This window comes from Mixophyes fleayi, chromosome 2 (genome assembly GCF_038048845.1).
Source record: "Mixophyes fleayi isolate aMixFle1 chromosome 2, aMixFle1.hap1, whole genome shotgun sequence".
In the NCBI taxonomy this organism is placed as follows: Eukaryota; Metazoa; Chordata; class Amphibia; order Anura; family Limnodynastidae; genus Mixophyes; species Mixophyes fleayi.
In genome coordinates this window covers 235375107-235396092 of record NC_134403.1, presented here as the reverse complement: position 1 = coordinate 235396092, position 20986 = coordinate 235375107, and the positions used below count along the sequence as shown (strand labels likewise).

The 20986-nt window shown below is 42.2% G+C and overlaps 1 protein-coding gene across 9 annotated transcripts in view; it reads right to left on the bottom strand.

Moving 5' to 3' along the window:
- Nucleotides 1–6338: 6338 nt before the first annotated feature.
- KIF21B (kinesin family member 21B) overlaps nt 6339–20986 on the bottom strand; it is a 463280-nt gene continuing 448632 nt past the window's right edge. For 5 of the 9 annotated variants that reach the window (XM_075195637.1, XM_075195640.1, XM_075195643.1 and 2 more), the window contains 2 exons: nt 7868–8067; nt 6339–7543 (listed from right to left, as the gene is read on the bottom strand). In XM_075195637.1, the coding sequence (XP_075051738.1) occupies nt 7444–7543; nt 7868–8067 (300 nt within the window). In that variant the 3' untranslated portion in view covers nt 6339–7443. The remainder of the gene's footprint in view (nt 7544–7867; nt 8068–20986) is intronic. The other 4 variants (XM_075195641.1, XM_075195642.1, XR_012688103.1 and 1 more) reach the window with 3 other exon arrangements.

The following is a 20986-nucleotide window of genomic DNA, read 5'->3' as shown; positions in this document are numbered from 1 at the left end:
ATTCGCACGATAAATAACCCACACATACACTTACACATTCACTTGTAAATAGTTCACCTTAAAATAGTTCCAACACACAGTTGTTTATAATCAAATGTAATAGTTTACAGTTAAATATAATAATGTTAAAAGCACTTTAAAAGTATCTAAGGCTCAGGATTTAGCAAATGTATCATGTTTTGTGTCATTTTGATCTGCACATTACCATCTCTTATCCTATAATTTCGGCTTTGCGAATGCTTCCAGCAATCAATAGTTATGGAAGATAAAAGATTGAATGATCAAAATGGCATTGTGTTTTGTTTAGAATGGTTTGGGTCAGTTTCCTTCGAGAAGCACATGTTTTCACAGCTGTTGGGGGAAGGTGATCCCCTCTTCCCAGAGAAATCCTTTGAACTGACCTATGACCTGCATTACATTGGACTGTCCTGAATCCTGAACCAATGGAAACATGCCATGACATCCTCAGTAGTTTTTTCTATACCGAAACTGGATACTATCAAGCTGTTTTATCAGCCAAAGCTCTCTCTCTTTCTCTCTCTCTCTGAACGTGGCTACATGTGAGCATGGCTGTGTTCCATGAACCTTGGTGAAGCTCTATAAGGAAAATGTAACGTATTCGGTGTTTTATACTTTCCTGCTTTAATGTAACATCTTTAATAGGTATCATGTATTGGCTATATTGTACTGTATTGTACTTATTTATTGAACTGCTAAACAAATTGCTTTTGCTAAATAAATTGCTTGTGCTTCGTAAACACAATACAATCGCTTGGGCAATGCTTATTTGAAACCGATAGAATTACTTTAATAAGAGTATAGCACAGGCTTAAGTGGAGAGCAATGGAATGTGTTGGGGATCCTCAAGGAACCAGGAATTTTCAATCTGAAAGCTACAACGTTGATCTGCTTGACAATGAGTAAAGAACTGATAAATTTAGGCCCCAGTTTCCTGCAAGGCTGTCTGAGCCTAATATTGCGTGTTGAAAGCCATACTTTTTGGCCCACTTTGAGGAAGCAGGTGGTACGGTGGCGATTCAAATTATTTTTTTTGCAAAAAATGAGGCTCGTCTTAAAGAGGACTGTACTTTTTTCCAAATGGCTTTAAGTTCAGTGGCTGTGGAACGAATCTCCGGAATACCAGCGGATTTGAGGGAATACAAGGAATTGGACCTGGGATGAAAACCAAAATTACAGTAGAATGGGGAAGTTTGAGTAGAAGAATGACATGAATTATTATAGGCAAATTCTGCCCAGGGTAACAAGGATGACCAGTTGTTGTGAAATTCAGAAGTGTAACATCGTAAGAACTGTTCTAAGGACTGGTTAGCTCTTTCTGTTTGCCCATTAGACTGAGGTTGGTATGCATACGAAAGGCTAATCTTGATTCCAAGGAAGGTACAAAAGGATTTGCAAAATTGTGCTATGAATTAGGAACCACGATCAGAAACGATATCAGTAGGAAGTCCATGGAGACGGAATATATGCTGGATGAACAGGACATCCAAATCCCGAGCACTAGGGAGCCTGGGCAGTGGTATGAAGTGTGACATTTTGCTGAAGCGGTCTACTACCACCCATATGGTGTTGTGTCCTGCAGAGAGTGGCAGATCGACTATAAAGTCCATTGACAAGTGTGTTCATGGTTTTGCAGGAATGGGCAATGGAACCAATTGGCCTACAGGACGATTCCTGGGGATTTTATTCCTGGCACAACCCTCACAAGAGAGGACATAACTCTTGACGTCAGCAGACAATGATGGCAGTACGGGAGAGGATTTCCGATGTTTTCTGGATTCCAGGATGTCCAGCAGTTTTACTATCATGTGCATCTGCAAGAACCAGCTTCCTTAATGAGCTGGAACAAATAAACATCCCTCTGGAGTATTATCAGGAGCTAATCTTTGAAACCTTTGAAGTGTGATGCTCAGGTCTTGGGTTAGCCCAGCATGGATTATGGAAGAGGGAATGATAGGCTCCGGATTTGTAACTGGAACATGGTGTGCCAAGAAGCTTCTAGATAGAGCATCTGCTCGGACACTTTTAGAACCTGGTCGGTAGGTGATCACAAAATTGAACGGGTGAAGAATAGCAACCAACGGGCCTGTCTGGGGTTCAGGCGTTTGGCCAGCTGTATGTATGGCAGATTCTTGTGATCTGTTATAACAGAGATTAGATGTGTAGCGCCTTCCAGCCAATGTCGCCTCTCCTCAAAGGCCCATTTGATTGCCAATAGTTCACGGTTGCCCACATCATAGTTGGCTTCTGCTGAAGAGAATTTATGGGAAAAGTAAGCACATGGATGCAAACGGTGAGTAGGAGGGTCCTTTTGAGATAAGATGGCACCAGCACCAACGTCAGAGGCATCGACTTCAAGAAAAAACGGTACTTCGGGATCTGGGTGTCTAAGGACCTAAGCTGATACAAAAGCTTTCTTTAAGGTTTCAAATGCGGTTACTGCTTGGGGCGTCCAGTTAGTTGAATCCATTCCTTTGCGGGTCAGGGCGACAATAGGAGCCACAATGTCAGCAAAGCCACGAATGATCCTTCTCTAATAATTGTCGAAGCCCAGAAACCTCTGCACCGCCTAGAAATTATTTGGTTGGTTGGATCCATGGAGAATCCCTCAAAACAGATTACGTAACCCAGGAAGGATACCTTCTGCACCTTAAACTCACACTTTTCTAGTTTGGCGTAAAGGTGGTGTTCTCATAATTTCTGTAGAACCTGTTTGACGTGACCCCGATGTATAGATAACAATTTAGAATATATGAGGATATCGTCTAAATAGACAACCACAAAATAGTCAAGGAACGCCCGAAGAACTTTGTTAATCAGATCTTGGAACACTGCAGGTGCATTGCTAAGACCAAACGGCATGACCAGATATTCATAGTGGCCAGAATGTGTATTGAACGCGGTCTTCCATTCATCTCCTTCTTTGATACGGATGAGGTTATATGCTCCTCGAAGATCGATTTTAGTGAAGACTGTAGCACCTCTTAACTTATCGAATAATATGGAGATGAGAGGAAGGAGATAGGTGTTCTTAACTATAATGAGATTCAGTCCTTGATAGTCGATACAGGGTCTTAGTCCTCCATCTTTTTTGGATACGAAGAAGCATCCAGCTCCTACTGGAGATTTAGATGGCCTGATGAAACCTTTCTCTAAGTTTTCGTCAATATATTCCTGCATGGATTTGGTCTCCAGACCAGAAAGAGAGTGCAAGCGTCCCTTAGGTAACTTGGAACCAGGAATAAGCTCGATAGCACAGTTGAAGTCACGGTGAGGTGGTAAGGTGTCAGCAGACTTTTTGGAAAACACATCCCAGGACTCATGATATTGTGAGGAAGGCTGCTCAGGGATTGACTGAATGATTCGCAGAAGCATAGTTACGCAAGACTGTGTACAGTAAGAGCTCCTCTGGATAATTTCTCCTTTCACTCAATCCACAACAGGGTTATGACGGGGGGAAAGCCAAGGATAGCCCAGAATCAATGGAACCGACGGACAGTCGATAATGAAGAAGGTCATGGACTCTGAATGGAGAGCTCCTATGTTTAATTGCAGTAGCGGGGTCTGCCAGATAATCTTGCCACCAGGCAATGGACTCCCATCTAAGCCACAGACAGTAATGGTAGATTCGAGCTTCACAGTCGGAATACCAGCAGAGTGGGCAAACCCGATGTCGAGGAAGTTTCCTGCAGCTCCGCTATCAATGAAGGCTGACAGGGCCACAGAACTGGAACCGAGAGTGACTTGTGCGGGAATCAGAACAGCATTCTTTAAGGAAACAATTTGCAGACCTAGGTGGACTTTCCCCTCGTTCCCTAGGCATGCTGTATTTCCCTGTTTTTAGGACAAGAGCGGGAGAAGTGGCCCTTAGTACCACAATAGAGACATAGGCCTTGTGACCGTCTTCTGTCTCTTTCCTCAGGAGAGAGGCGATACGCCCCTAATTGCATAGGCTCCTCAACATCCGTGGGAACAGAGATAAATGCAGACGAAAAGGAAGGTGCCTTTTTCTTTGTCTTCCTCTCCTTAATTCTCCTGTCAATTTTAATGGCAAGTTGCATTAGGCTCTCCAACAAGGTGGGGGAAGGATACTGCACAAGTGAATCTTTAATCTGCTTTGACAGCCCTAGGCGAAACTGGCTGCGTAACGCTGGATCATTCCATTCACTGTCAGGCGTCCATGTGCGGAATTCAGCGCAGTTTTTTTCCGCCAAACGCCGGCCTTGCTTTAAGGCCCGTAGATGAGCCTCAGCGGCGGCCACTCGATCCGGGTCATCCCAACGTCAAGGGTACCTCATTATATGCAGGTCCTACACTGACCTATATGCTTTAAACACTATTAAAATGCAGTTAAAATCAGATGCACTCACCTCCCAGGTATAGGGGTTTACATCTAGCAAAGGCTGGCTTGTGAGCCACACCTAAATGTGCCTTAAATAGGCTTGATGGACAGCTGCTATGACAAAAAGGCAATATTTTGAAACAAAACCAGAGAAAAATAAGCCCGCGCTCGGTATATCCCACATTATATATGGCACCAGCTGCTTGGCAATAAGCCTGCGCTCGGTATATCCCATATTGTATGTGGTACCAGCTGCGTGGCAACATAAATGCCCATATGTATAGAAGACAAAAAGAAAGTTGTCAGCGCTTATCCTTTAAACTGCATATTTGTGTGTGTCTAGCAAAATGAAAACATGAGGTATTAGTTCATATTTTGATCAAAAGACTTAAGCCTGCATCCCAACGTCAAGGGTACCTCATTATATGCAGGGCCTACACTGACCTATATGCTTTAAACACTATTGGGATATACCAAGCGCGGGCTTATTTTTCTCTGGTTTTGTTTCAAAATATTGCCTTTTTGTCATAGCAGCTGTCCATCAAGCCTATTTAAGGCACATTTGGGTGTAGCTCACAAGCCAGCCTTTGCTAGATGTAAACCCCTATATCTGGGAGGTGAGTGCATCTGATTTTAACTGCATTTTAATAGTGTTTAAAGCATATAGGTCAGTGTAGGACCTGCATATAATGAGGTACCCTTGATGTTGGGATGCAGGTTTAAGTCTTTTGATAAAAATATGAACTAATACCTCATGTATTCATTTTGCTAGACACACACAGATATGCAGATTAAAGGATAAGCGCTGACAACTTTCTTTTTGTCATGTGTGTGTGTATATATATATATATTCCCAGAATAGTGTCTGTGCTGTGTTAATTGTATTAATTTCTGTACTTTGTAATTAGGCTTTTACTTAGGCCACACTGAGAATGTTAGATTATTTGATAAAACACAGGAAAAATGGCAGTGCTAATGGACCTAATAACGGTTAGAGGCCTTCTGAAAAGAAGTACAAAAATAAACATTCCAAGTGCAAAAATGATTTCAAAATTAACAACTGTTATGTACAATTAAGTCTGTGACTGGCAGAATAGCATCAGCAGCAACCTGGAGTTGACTCTTATTAAACAAAACAAATGTTTAAATAAGCATTCTCATTGTTGCAGTGAAAACGGTTAAACATATGTCTACATTGATGGTACACAATTGTCATGTATCTAGAAATTGTTTAAGAACAAGCAAAAGACATTCAAAGCACATATATAAGTCTTCATGCTGATATTACCTCAATATAGTCTGTGTTATCCTTAGGAACTCAAGTCCGAGATGAATATTCCACACAAAGGGAGAAACCGAAGCAATGTTAAGTGTTTCTGAAATTGGAAAGTAAGAGTCCCAATATTTTCCCAGATGTTTTCTGAGATTCCACATAGGAGTTGTACTATTTGGCAGAAAAAAATAATAATTTCTGCACAAAGTACAAAACGTACAAAGTAATTTCTGCACTTGGAATATTTATTTTCTTATTTCTTCTCAGAATGAATACCTATTAGCGATTACTGGGTCAATTAGCACTGCAATTTTGTTCTGTGTTTTTACTTTGTAAATTTAGAGAAGTGGTAACTTCTCTTGATTGACAGTTGCTGACCTTAACTACCAACAGGTATTTTATTATTTAATACCATAATAACTAACCATTTATTATTACATCTTAGCGCTTGGTTTATAGCAGTATTTAGAATATTTGTTTAGCAGCACTATAGCTAACTTTTAAATAATAGGGACATTGTCAAGCACAAAATATCTTCCAGAGACAAATTTCCAGTAGCTGGCGAGACTCCAGGCCTTGCTGAGTGTTGACAAAGACTTGATTTACTCAAGCTTCTATAGACATATTGCATTAAATTCATTACAAAAAATTATACTTTTAGATCCTTTTTTTAATCAAACACTACCTGCTAAAATCACTACATAGTTTTGATGTTTGGTAATTTTCCAAATTAATCTTTATTGACACATAAACATTTAACACTTGGCGGTCATTGACAAAATGTAGAAATTGTGCTTTCAATAAAAGTATTTAACACTTTGTACAGGATACAACTCCCATTAATCCTTGTTACCAGCACATACTTCATTGACAACTTAACTCAGAGACCCGGGGAGTGGGTTTCATATAGCATTTTAGAATTATGTCCAAGAGGTAGGATTTTAGAGGTATACATTTGAGGTTCTCATTTAATGAGCTTCATCTCCTCTCTTCTACTTCTATAGTAGCTGACATATTTTATTCAATCAACTGATGGTTGTTCAAACAACTGATCGCACTGTACCTGACAGCTGGGCGGGAGTGTACTTTTGCAGATTAATAATAAAGGAAAGTCCTGGGTAATAATAAGAACACATTGTGGAAATACAGTAAGGCAAAGTAGACAGTGTTCAGGTTGACAAGGGCAAATTCTGTAATGGAAGTGTAGCATGCTCTAAGGAAGTTGACAAAAGGATGGTGGTTGTATTAACAAAATCGTTAGGGTGTTTTTTTTCTTTTAAACATCTTACATTGTCTTTGTGGTTTTCTATCCAACACTACAGTAACACTTTATTGCCATGTATGGTGTAATTATAACGGAGAATCAGTTCTTCAAAAATTAGTGGAAGTACTAGCAGGGCAGGTAGAGACAGGAACAGTAGTAAATGTGTCCATTGGCATGGCAAGTCAGGTTTTCCCGCCTGGGAAGTAAATTACAAAATAGCTTCAGCACTCAATTCTTTAACTCCTGGCCAAGACTGAGATCCAGTGGTGGGTGAGGTCACCTTTTCCGGACTAAACTGCTTCTGCCACTCCACATTTTCACTGTGAGGTCACTGCAATGTCAGAGGTCATGAAAGCTTGTTCAATTACTTTGTTAATTCAGGTGAAATATAGCACATTTATTATAGACAGACTGAGCTATCTCACCTGCCAGCACTCTCTTAATTAGAAGTGAGTGTCCCATACCTTAAATGAAGGGGTTGGAAGGGCGTTGGTAATAAAGGGGGCAGTTGGAGAAAGGATGGGTAGGTGAGTGATGGAGGACAGGTTATGGAAGGCTAGTAGCACGGCCCTTGATTGCCAGAACACGTCGTGGGAGACATGGAGTGAGACCAGGAACATAGACCCAGAGCTTGACACGGCAGTCACTGAGAGAGGGGAAATACAGACAAAAGAGGATTTGGTTAGGAACAAAGAAGGGAACAACAGTGAATAAGAGAGAGGAAGAAAAGATAAGACGGAAGGAAAGATAAGACACAGAAAGGTAATAAGGTTAGTGTAAAGAAAGGCACATTAATGATAATGAATGTGAAACGTGAAATAGAGACATCATTGTAGATCAAAAGATTACAAGAAGGAAAAGCATTCCACATAGACTAAAGAAAACAGAGACAAAATTGTGATATTATTAATGATATATTCTCCTAGTGCTTTCACTATAATCCCAGACATTTATTTCATTGCCTTCTCACCTGGATGCAGTAAAGACATGATGGCTGTTAGCACAAATGGCATTGATAGGACACTCGTGACCTTTAACTTCCCCGATAGGCGTGAAATTTTCCATGTTCCATACTTTGAGAGTACCACCACGACAGGCACTGAGCATCATAGGACGTCCTGGCACAAAGCCCAAAGCACAAACCCAGTCTCTATGTGCATTAGGGACTTGCTTCACATACAACAGAAACAAATAGTAATTTTGTATAAATTGTATAACTTTGTGGTATTGTGTATGATTTTGTATTACTTTTCTATTACTAATATAAAAATGATGTGTATAGTAAATATCACCCTTGACTGTCCATTACTCATAATCCCAGTTGCTTGACAAGCTACAACAGGTAGGGTCCACCAGTGACAGCTTAAGTCTTTCCCAGCTGCCACATTCCAGTGCTGTCAGTGGCAAGGTGGAACTGGTGGTGTTAATGAGGACAGTGTCCGCAAAAAAGCAGGTGTTGGCCAAAGGTGGGTAGTCTTTTTAATCAAAAGGACCAGAGTTTGTAGCCTTGTGTTAGAGGTTACATTTTAACAGATTAAGAAGACCTCCACCTTCATAGATCACTATTGTTTGCCTATATGAGTTCTCCTACACAGCATCACTCTCTAGTATTTATTTTGCTTTTTATCCCAAAATTACAGAACCAATCATTTAAACAAATATGTTTCTAATTATGTACATGGACTGAGTAGTGAATGTTATTTATTCTTGACTGCTACTTTTCAGCAGGTAACATCTGACTTTATTTCACTTTATTGCTGACAAATGGCTCCCCATCCCATCTTCTCTTTTTTCTGTCCTGCCCTCTTGAATCCAAACTACATGTGCACATAGAGAGAAAAACGGTTTCCTCAATTGATTACTGTCATTTACGTTTAGTATTTTGCAGACCACGGGATGCTGCCATAATCACTGGTTTTGAACCCCAATCCCTCATCTCTGACCAAAATATGAACAAAATTTGTTGTCATTACATTGTTGGCACTGCAGAAAAGCTTCTATGGCTGAGTACTCTGAAGGTGAAGAGGCATAAGTAAATATTTTGTACCACACGCATACAGTTGAAGCAAGAGTGATATTGACTTTCAAAGCTCAGTAATTCTACTGCCATCGCATAGCCCATGCAGTATGTTTTTTTTCATGGATAATGGGGTAATGGTAATCACCAAACCATTGATAATTTTTATATTCAATACCATGGTTAACTGCATGAATTGCTGCTGAATCAACGTAAATATGTGAGGTTGCTGTAAGAATCACAGTTTACACTTAATAACAGATGCTAACAATAATAAAACACAATTTCATTTTAGATTAATTCACAGCACATGGCGTCTGAGCGCAGATAACTCTCAGTCATTTTCAGAAAAAACACATCCTAGCGGAGAACAGCAACAGCAAGGTGGACCGAAAAAAAAAAGACTACCTCTCCCTTCCACCTAGAGGCTACTGTGCTAAAAAGTGCTGGTGCTCTTCAAAACCTCCCTTGGCTGTGGGGGTCAGGGTATTTAATAAGAAAGGGGCCATTGGAGTGACTCAACTGGTCTGAGTATAATGGATGTTCCTATGATTCCTGCCCATTATACAAATAGTGTACAAATGACTAAGTAAAATAAACAATTTTAAAATAACCTAAAACAAACTAAACTACATAAATATAAAAAAAAATTTTTTTCATTGTGGTGAAAATTAAAAAAAAAACAAAACGGAAGTTTCCCATAAAAAATAATCCACCCATTCATGAATAACAACAAATGTGAAATCAGTACAGTAATCAGGACCCCCCTTCACTAACAGCCAACCATATGCAGTTTTCTCATAGTTATGATCATTTTGCAGTGATTGTTCCTCATTGGGGTTTTTATTCCATTTGGAATACATTAGACCATGACATAAGAAAAAAAGATTTTATTTCTGTTTTGAACTACTATGCATCAAGACTACTATGCATAAAGAAATATTTTATTTTCAATTTAACAAAGTAGTACAGGGCCGGACTGGCCATCTGGCACTTCTGGCATTTGCCAGAAGGGCCGATGGCTCTGTGGACTGGTCCGGCTCCTAGCACTCTAGAGTCCCGGCGCTTTAAGTTTTGCGTGACCGCGCAACGTGACGTCATGCAGTCATGCGCGGCAGCGTAGGAGCTCTCACAATGTGTTGAGTGCGGCGCAGAGTGAAAGCCAGCAGGCTGATGAGGTGAGTGTTTTTGATTGTCCTTATTTTTAGTATCTTTATTCTGTTTGGGGGATAGGGACAGGTACTGGAGGGGAGGGGGAGGAATAAGTGAACATGTGTACAGGAAGGGGGGAGGGTGTAGCTTCTTTTAGTTATCTCCAACCTCTACAAACTTACTTCAAGATCCTATCCCTTACTCCACTTATTGTCAAATCCTTTAATTTGTATTCCTGCAACTTATACTCAAGTCTGTTTTTGTGGCCCTGGGACAGGAAACAGCTATGCTGGGCTATGGGCACAAACATATCCAGAGATCAACTTTGTATTGTATTGCATGGCAAAAAAATAAATAACTGAAAACACGCAAGAGAAGACAGAAATATCAAACAAGATATTTAGTAAATGTTGCTAAGATATAAAGTCCAATGAGTTAACATCTTAATGTGGAAATCCACTTTGCATCAAACAATCTAATGAAACATCAGCTATCGTAAAAATGTGTGCTCTACATTTCAAATAAAATGGATGCAGAGTTATTTTACTGCATCAAGGCAATAGTAAGACATTTGTGAGTGAACATGGCTGCTGTGGGGGGAGGGGGCTGAGTGAGTGAACATGGCTGCTGTGGGGGGAAGGGAGCTGAGTGAATGAACATAGTTGCTGTGGGGGGGAGTGAGTGAACATGGCTGCTGTGGGGTGGAGGGGGCTGAATGAATGAACATAGTTGCTGTGGGGGGGAGTGAGTGAACATGGCTGCTGTGGGGGGAAGGGAGCTGAGTGAATGAACATGGCTGCTGTGGGGTGGAGGGGGCTGAATGAATGAACATGGTTGCTGTGGGGGGGGGAGTGAGTGAACATGGCTGTTGTGGGGGGGTAGGGAGTGAGTGAACATGGCTTCTGTGGGGGGGGGGGTGAGTGAACATGGCTGCTGGGGGGGGAGTGAAAGTTTGTTAATATAGTGTGTGTGTGGCCACAGTATTTTAATTAGGCGTGTGAGGGAAAGGAGGATCTTAATATAGTGTGGGAAGTAGGCTATTGATTTTGGGGAGGAGGGCTATTTATTAAATGTGAATATGAATTATTCATTGCCGGGGATGGTTGTGGAAAATGGTTATATTTATTAAATGTAAATGCTATTTATTGCTGGGACTGTTTGGAGGGAGGGAAATAAGTTTTGATTAAATGGGTATACTGTCAATTTAATGTTGGGGCTGGTTGGAGGGAAATAGGTCTACTTATTAAATGTGAATATTATTGTTGGGAATGGAGGGAGGCCTAATTATAAAACGTGAGTGCTATTGATTTAACACCGGGGCTGGTTGGAGTTTTCTAAATCTCATGTACCCATTTTTATTAAAAATAGGGCATCCAACATCACAGGATCAAGACAAGAAGGAACTGAGCTAAAGAAACGAACTGCTACAAGTGATGAAAGTGACCAAGACAGGTAGGAGAGAGTAGGACAGTCTGCCAACAGTCCTGAATCTGGTGGGGGAGTCCTGAAATTTAGGTGTGTCACGGGCACTAGGAGTCTTTACCCAGGGATCACCAGGTGATAAGCTTACCAGAGGAGTATAGATGGTAATATGGTACTCTGGTAGCGGGGTGATCACGGAACAGGAGACAGCAGATGATAGAGATGCTCGGGAAAGTCTATGACTAGCAGCACTGGTAATATATATGTAGTAATACACAAGGAACTGAATGGACAAAGGACACGTGAGGGTAGTCAGTGGTCTGCGGTAGCAAGTTGTACCACTGCTATAGTGAGGAGGAATGTCCAACAGAAACGAGGAGGTGATGAGAGTCAGCGGTGTGCGTTTAGCAAGTTGTACCGCTGTCTGGGTGAAGGAATGGAATCCAGGTGAAGGTATCCGGGGAGTCAGTGGTCTGCGTTAGCAAGTTGTACCACTGCTATGTGAGAGGACACTGGAACAGGTGACACAGGAAACAGGAATCAGTGGTCTGCCTCTAGCAAGTTGTACCACTGATTATATATGTGAGGAGGAGCACGGGGAGAGACTGCAATACAGAGGATACACAGGCACCTTGAACTTGATCCACAATGACATGCACAATATAGTAATGACGAACAGCACTGCAATAATACAAAGTCACAGAAACTATCCGGGCAAAAGCTAACACAGTCAATGATGGCAATAGTCTCAGCGGATAGTAAGCTCCAGAGGAGAACAACTCAGTCCAGCAAGATATGCAATACACCAGCACAGTCAATGAGAAGTATGCATACCGTGGTTCAGGAGCAGGCTGTCAGACAGGAGTGCAGAGATACCTGAACGGCTGGAGGCCGGCAGGATGCAAAGTCCCGGGAGGGTGAAGCGGTAATCAAGTAGGTGCAGCGCACAGGTAGGTAGACCAGCAGGGAAACAAATACTCAGGAAGCAGTAGTATGTAGAACTGGACTCCTGGAGGACCCTGAAGAGTAGCGATGGTCTAGACGAGATGAAAGCAGTGAGGCGCAGATCCGATGCAGACTGGCGAGTAGACACCAGCAGGAACACTGAGAAGCACGGAGAGCGGATCAGCTGCTGCAGACACGAGCAGAACCGAGGAGTAGCAGCCAGCAGGACTCTGCAGGCACACGGAGGCAGCGGATAGAAACCAGCAGGTGCAGCCACGATGAAACACGGGAGAGTAGAGCTGAGCTGGAACTGTTGATCACGGAGAGCAGCGGATAGGAATCAGCTGGTGCAGTCTCGAGGAAACACAGGAGAGTTGAGGTGAGCTGAAGACTGTAGCGCACGGAGGCAGCAGATAGGAATCAGCTAAACAGTCACGATGAAACACAGGAGAGTTGAGGTGAGCTGAAGACTGTAGCGCACGGAGGCAGCGGATAGGAATCAGCTAAACAGTCACGATGAAACAGAGGAGAGTTGAAGTGGTCTGGAAACCACAGGAATCAGCAGCGCTGAATACACGAGGAAACACAGGGGAGTTGAAGTGAGCTGAAGACTGTAGCGCACGGAGGCAGCGGATAGGAATCAGCTAAACAGTCACGATGAAACACAGGAGGGTTGAAGTGGTCTGAAGACTGTAGTGCACGGAGGCAGCGGATAGGAATCAGCTAAACAGTCACGATGAAACACAGGAGGGTTGAAGTGGTCTGGAAACCACAGGACTCAGCAGCGCTGAATACACGAGGAAACACAGGAACACCTTCAGAGGCTCATGGGGAATGAGACTCCAAGATCAGGCCACGAGGTATGGAACTCAGGTGCTATAAATAGGGAGTGTTGCCTGATCAGCCAATTAACTAAAAGGAACATGAACTGAAGGTTTGAAAGGGCTGCACATGCGCAGACCCTCAGGATGGTGGACGGCCACGGTTCCTAAACACACGGGAAGAAGCACTCACAGTCTGGTGAGTGACAAGGTGGCTGTCTCACTTAGTCAGGATTTGGTCCGACTAAAAGGACAGTTGGGAGGTATGTCCCGCTTCACCACGTACTGCTTGTGCAGGCAGAGCTGTGTGCAACTAACAGTAGTGCACACAGTATTGCCTGTGTATTTGTCTAAAATGATAACTATGTTACGTAATAGGGGCCTGCTGTCTTAAATACCCTTGGCCCCCCGAGCCTTAAACCAGCTCTGGTTAGGGGAAGGGACACAGCCTGCAGAGCAAGCTGAAGAGCTCTATGTATCACAAGATTTGGTAATCTTGTGAGACAAAGCTCCCCTTCTCACTCTACAGGAAGTTCCCACCCTGATGGATGTCAGCAGCACCAGAAGCACAGCTACAGTGGGCTGGGGATGGCAATGTGGCTGGGAGGGCATGATAAATGTAATGTTTTATTACAATATATGTATCAATGCCCCATGTTGACCACACCCCAGCACAATGTGGTCATGCCCTTTTTGGCGCCGCCGCCAGTGGCACACAGTTTATTTGCTACTCATCTATGGAGGGGGACCCCAAAAATTCCCAAATTTCTCTTGCTGGTCCTGTACATACCATTTACTGATACTGGTAAACCCTATGCTACAAATAGAGAGTCAAGCTGCACGTAATACATTTATATCTCACGGGACACTGTATAACAATGACCTTTGCAAAAAGCACTGTAATATTATCTGGAACAGAGATGGGCTTGTGTGCTTTAAATGCCAGGGCTGATTTTTAGTCCCAGTCCAGCCCTGGTAGTGAACAAAGGTTTTTCTGAGTTTTAATTCAATTACATTTTAAAATTGTGCATGTTTTTTTTTTTTTTAAATAGTGGGCATGGTCTTGGGGAGCCCAGTCTAATATACTTGGTAGTAAAGTTGTTAATGTGTGTTAATTATTCCAGCCCCCACAGCCCAGGTTAGGGAAGAGACCCAGAATATTTTTCATCATGGGTCTAGTAACCACTGGGATTGGTGTAGGGAGAAGTGTGCATGTCACTCCCCTCCCCATAGGACTGCTTACAACCTGGGCTAGTTTTTATTGTAGACGAGGAAGCCCACACTAGTAGTCTTCATGTTATAGTGGAAATGAGTTTAGCCTGTGAAGCACTGGGACTGGTTGAGTGGTTGGGATGATCAAGCAGCCCTTTTATAATTTTTTTCGTATTATACAGTGCAGCATCTGTGTGTGGGAAGTGTTTTGTTGCTTTAAAAGTAGAGGACCAGACCCAATCTATTGCAGCTCTGAGCTGGTGCAAACTTAACCCCTTTCATGGACAACAAATAGCTGTGAGCCCCTCCGCAAAGAAAGGGACACTAATGAAAATGTGCTCTTTCCGCCCCTTTAACTGAGCATCAACATTTATTTATATAGCACCAGCAAATTCCGTAGCGCTTTACAACTGATTACAATAATTTCACTCAGGAAAAAGAAATATCACTTCTGCATTTCTCCACAAAGCTAGTCACACCTGTGAGCGTCTTCTGTAGTTCTGTGACTTGTTATTGCTTTTTCCGCCCAATGTCTGCCTTCAGCCTTTGCAAACAACTCCTGGGCAAATGCGGCCACTTTGTTCCGTACACCTAGTAACCCCGGTGGAAATCTAGGTGCATTTTCACAAATCAATGAGTACAAAGTTGTATTTACACAATACCACAGTTCACATGGGTGGAGGAAAGTGGCTGTGTTTATTTGTAACTTACTTTTACAGGTATAATGGTTGCTGGTTATCAAAATACCGGAGGACCTTATGCTGTTGGTCTGACTGCTCTGGCTATAAACTGCCCTGGTTGGCTAGTACTATGCAAAAAGTAAAGAATGGGCAGCATGTATTTATGTATACAGTGCTCATTTTTTGCAACCAGTGCTGTTATAGAACTTTAAGTTCTAGTATACTAGGCATGCTAGGATGTGTAGCTACATAATACAGCAGCCAGAACTTCACCATTCTTGCCTAGCACTGGATGACAGAACCAATGTCTTATTGAATGAGTTTCTGCATAACTGGAGCCTGTTACTGTGGTAGGAATGTCACATGCAAGCCAGTAGTGTTAACCTATATTCTGACCGCATTTTCCAACATGCCCGATAATGAACTGATCAATTTAATTTGGATTATTATCAGCCTTTGTAATCTTATTTGCCCAAACACTGTAAAGCGCTGCGGAATTAGTGGCACTATAGAAATAGCTGATGATGATTTAATTGTTTTCATTTATAAAGTGCCAACATTTTCTGATGCACTATAGAATATATGGCCATCTCAAGACAATAATGGGCCTGATTAATTAAGGAAAGTAAATAAAAAAAAACAAGTTACTTTTCACCCTGGCATGATGAATTTGAGGGGGAGGTCAATATAAAATGTGGGTACAGATTTATAATTGGGGCAGGGCATGTCCTAGATCAACTTCAAATTTCAGTGTAAAAATAAAGCTATCAAGTATTTGTGCCTTACATGAAAAAACAGCCAGTATTTATCTTATGTGCAAAATAATAAACTAATTTGCACCCCTGGTATTGCAACATGATTTTGTCTAGGAGAAAACTCATTTTTTTGCCTTACTTTCCTTAATGAATAAGGCCCAATCAGTTTAACACTAGTGTTTATGCTGTAAATGCTGCATATTTCATAGTGGACAATTTGTAACATCATCCAATTCCTCAGTCAGCCTCTTAATCTCCCTAGGTTACCTTATTACCATCCTCTACACAGCTAACACAAGGTAACAACCCTTTCACTCAATACTTTTACCTTTGCATTCTAGTTGGACCAATATACAATATGATGTAGCACTTAACCTTGTGTATCAAACTCCCATTGCCTCATAGACTGTAAGCTTCCGAGCAGGGCCCTCTTACCTCTCTGTCTAGATGTATTACCCATTATTGTTTTATTACTATTTGTTTCCAATTGTAAAGCACTACAGAAGTTTCTGGCGCTATATAAATTAATGGTGATGATGATGATCCAATAATACCAGTTTGTATGGGTAAAATCAAGAGAAATACTTATTTTCTATAAATTTTCCCTCCTTCATACCCTTTTCTATAAGCTCAGTCATAAACACCTAATGGACATCATCTACTATAGATGATTGCACATAGAAGTGAAGATCTCAGCCACATGGTTAAGTTCATCCATCAATGATAACATCACTTATCAGTGAGGAACTTATACTTCCTACTGTCATTCAATAGTTTTAATTATAAAACAGTTAAATATTTGTGAAGACATTGGGAAATTAAAGAGTGGTATCGAGGATTGTCATTACACCAAGGACAAGGTTGTTTCGAATACCCTCTCAGTTCAGTTGCTGGACCCAACAAGTTCAACTTTCATTGCTGTTGCAATGTCTAGCCATCCTTTGGTGATCTCTGTGGCCTCCTTTGTGGCAGCTGCTGCTTTCATAACTTCTTTAAACACAAGGAACAAACACTGGGAACAAGCGGAAATCCACAAGAGGGTACATGCTTCACAAAAGTAAAAGCCTTCTCCAGAACAAATTTCAATCATACTACCAATGGCTGCTTTGATATTGGTGACTGAAAATGCTTTTGATTTACAGTAACAACATGCTGTTACACCTTAGCAGCAACAGATATAAGCTTTTAGAACTGATGGCAGAGGTCTTCGCCTATAGCAGCCAGCTTTCCCATAGAATTAGTTGCAGTCGCAGGTACTCGGATGCCCCCAGGACTTAACCCTAGTTTAGTAAAAACTGATATACTGTCACCATAGCGCGGAGGTTGGAGGCATGGGAACCAGCAACACAGCACGCGGATAACCAGGAACAGGCCTGGGGTCCTCACGGGTATTCAAGCCTTATACTCTCGACCCTCCGCAAGAGTCATGATCAACGGTTCTCCCTCTGACCTTATAGCCATATCCAACGGTACACGGCAGGGGTGCCCCCTGTCTCCTCTCATCTTTGCCCTTGTTATAGAGCCCCTCGCGGCCTGTATCCGGGCCTGCCCGAACATACAGGGTGTGCGGACGGGCAATCTGGAGAGTAAACACTCTCTTTTTGCGGACGATGTCCTTCTGACTCTCCTGCAGCCCGAGAAGTCTCTCCCTGGACTCTTTAGCATATTACACCATTATGGGCACCTCTCAGGGTACAAGATCAATATTACGAAATCGGAAGCTCTCCTCCTTAATATTCCCTCCCCAGAAGGACTGGTACTCACCTCCCGCTTTAACTTTAGGTGGCAAAGAAAGAAAATGAAATACTTAGGTATCTTCATTAACGACTCATATGACTCCCTCTACCGGGAGAACTACCCCGCCCTCTTTGCCAAGATCAAGGGCTAGATTTACTAAGCTGCGGGTTTGAAAAAGTGGGGATGTTGCCTATAGCAACCAATCAGATTCTAGCTATGATTTTGTAGAAGATACTAAATAAATGAAAGCTAGAATCTGATTGGTTGCTATAGGCAACATCCCCACTTTTTCAAACCCGCAGCTTAGTAAATCTAGCCCCAAGTCTGAATTGCTCTCCTGGCGCTCACTGATCACTTCGTGGCTGGGCAGGATCATCTCTGTCAAAATGAACCTCCTTCCTAAGCTTCTCTATTATTTCCAGACCCTTCCTGTCCGAGTCCCCCTTTCGGATCTGACATCTATCCAAAAATGTCTCTCTAGGTTTATCTGGAACGGCCGGTCTCCCAGGATTAAGCTGGCTCCCTTAAAGAGACCCACCAGAGGTGGTGGTAGGGGCTTCCCGGATTTGAAAATTTATTATTGGGCGGCTTATTTGAGCCAGATTGTAGCCTCATTTGCCCCCCCCCCGTGGCACTGTCGTGGGTTGACATCAAATCCGCTTATCTTAATTTTCCAATTTTGTCCTGTATATGGGGTCTCTCAAAACAATCTAGATCTCCCCTTACCTCCCAATACCCTACCCTTCTATTCTCAGCTGCAATATGGGAGACCTGCTGACCCCATCTTAAGATACCAGTGTCCTCTCTTACTGTCCTACCTCTTTGGGGTAACCCTGCCTTCTCTCCTGGGCTCTCCTCTGCCTTCTATAGTCCCTGGCTCACTGCGGGAGTTCGATTTGCCGGAGACCTACTATTTCAGGGGGCCTTTATCTCCTGGGATGCCCTACGCTCTAAATATCCAAGGCTCCATCCTAAATTCTACGAGTATTTCCAATTATGACACTTTGTGGGCTCTCTCCTCGGGGGGACTCCTCTCCCCACTCTTAGGTCTCCCTTTGAATCCCTATGTCTCTCCTCACCCTTGGGTAGGGGCATGATTTCCTCTATCTACAGCCTAATTCTCAATGTACTTGTACCTCCGGGCGGTAGGCATGAGAGGGAGTGGGAGAGGGATCTGGGACCCCCCCCAGAGGAGGATTATTGGGAAACCATAAGGGATCAGGTTGCCTCCAGCTCTATTTCCACTTTGGTGAAGGAGAACGCATATAAAGTATACTATAGGTGGTACTACACACCCGACAAACTCACTAAAATGTTCCCTTCTGGTTCTCCATTATGTTGGCGGGGCTGTGGCCAGATGGGTTCCTTTTTGCATATCTGGTGGTCCTGCCCTAAAATATCCTCTTTCTGGGATCGAGTTAGGGCCCTCCTCTCCTCCCTCCTTCCATGCCCTGTCCGGAAAGACCCATGGTCTTTTCTTCTCTGTTACCCTTTGATTGAGGATGATAGACAGTCTGCGAAATTGGCCTCCAATGTCCTGGCTGCTGCGCGTTGCCTAGTAGCTAAGTCTTGGAAACAAGCTGGACCCCCCACTATGGCGGCCCTGCGATCCTATATCTGGTTTATTGCCCGGAAGGAACAGATTACATACCACCTGCATGATAAGGATGATAAATTTCACCAGGTTTGGGCCCCTTGGCTTTACTTATAACACCTTACCTCCTGTACCATCTCCTTCCTCCTAAAAAGACTCCCTAGGTTCATAGGTGGCCTGACTCTTGACCCTCGATGCTGTTTCCCTTCCAAGAGAATCTAAGTAGTAACCCCCTCTGAAACTTTTATTGCCCCTCTTCTATTTATTTGTTTCTCCTCTTAAAAAGGAAAGATATGGTTGATGAACTGTGTGGATAATTGGGAAGAATGTTCTCTTTTTCTTTCAGTGTCGGTGGCGACCAGTGCCCTCCCACCCCCTTCCCTCCCACATTATACTGTTATAAAATGCTATAGTTTCTTGAGTATTCTGGATAACAATTGTATACTTACCTGTCTGTTTATTGACAACCTCTGGCTATTTTACATATTTGCTACTCAAACATTGTCAGCTTCTTTGACTCATGCCCATCACATGTACTGTTGTCTGTTTTTGTCTTTTGCCCTGCAAATGTACTAATTGTTGATTCTTATCTGTACATGTTTGCTATTTTTCAAAATAAATAGTTAAAAAAACCAAAAAAAAACCTTATTTCATGAACCAATGTAGTGTAAATGGGGAAAAACCCATCTCCCTACAAATGACCACCACAAAATGGTGAATAGCTTGGAAACTGCTTGTGATTGGCTGGTGATGAAGGAGAATCCTGTTTACTCTCGGTCACAGTCCTTTCACATCTGTCATTATTATGGGGATTTGTCCTGGCTATCCCCTAATTTAGACTACAGTGAACCAAGATTTTATTTCTGATTTGGAATATGATGATCAATAAATAAGAAAATACATATATTTTGTTTAATAATAACAAGGGTTACAAGAAGCATTTTATTCAGTTACATTTTATTGTATGATCATGTGTGTGTGTGTGTGTGTCTATTTTAATGCTTTTTTTTTTTACTCTTTAGGTATAATTGGCAGGGGTCTTTGGGACATCTGTCCATTATAGTGGGATCACTGGGGTTGTAAAAGATGCCTTATCAGTGATCCTAATCTCCTTAATTACATCAAGACACAAGAAGATCACCAGTGTTTTTTGCAATGGGACTGGTATCATCTGGGAGGAAGGGAGAGGTGTGTGCTTTTTTATGTCAAAAAAGGACAAGCCCTGTGTCGATCAGCCTAGGGCTGGTTTTTACTATAACAGGGGGCCCTAAGGTAACAGCCACCTTGTTATTGTGGAAACCAGCTCAGGCTGTCTAACGCTTGGAGTTGTTGTGGATTTGGTCATGCTTCTGTCTTTTATTCATTTTATTTTATTACACAAAGCAGTATATGTGCTCTGAGCAGAAGTATCTGACAGTTATATCTACTCAGATCACAGATAATGCCGATTAAAACATTTAGGATGAGACGCACAGAATGATTTTGTAAAGATGTAATCTGCTGCCATAAAAATATATTGTAGGGAATTTCATTATTATGTTTTGGGAAGTGGACTTGCAATGTGGTTTGCCAACACAGGAAATATAAACGAAAACACCCAGAGGTATATTTACTAAACTGCGGGTTTGAAAAAGTGCAGATGTTGCCTATAACAACCAATCAGATTCTAGTTATCATTTGTTTAGTACATTCTACAAAATGACAGCTAGAATCTGATTGGTTGCTACAGGCAATATCTCCGCTTTTTCAAACCC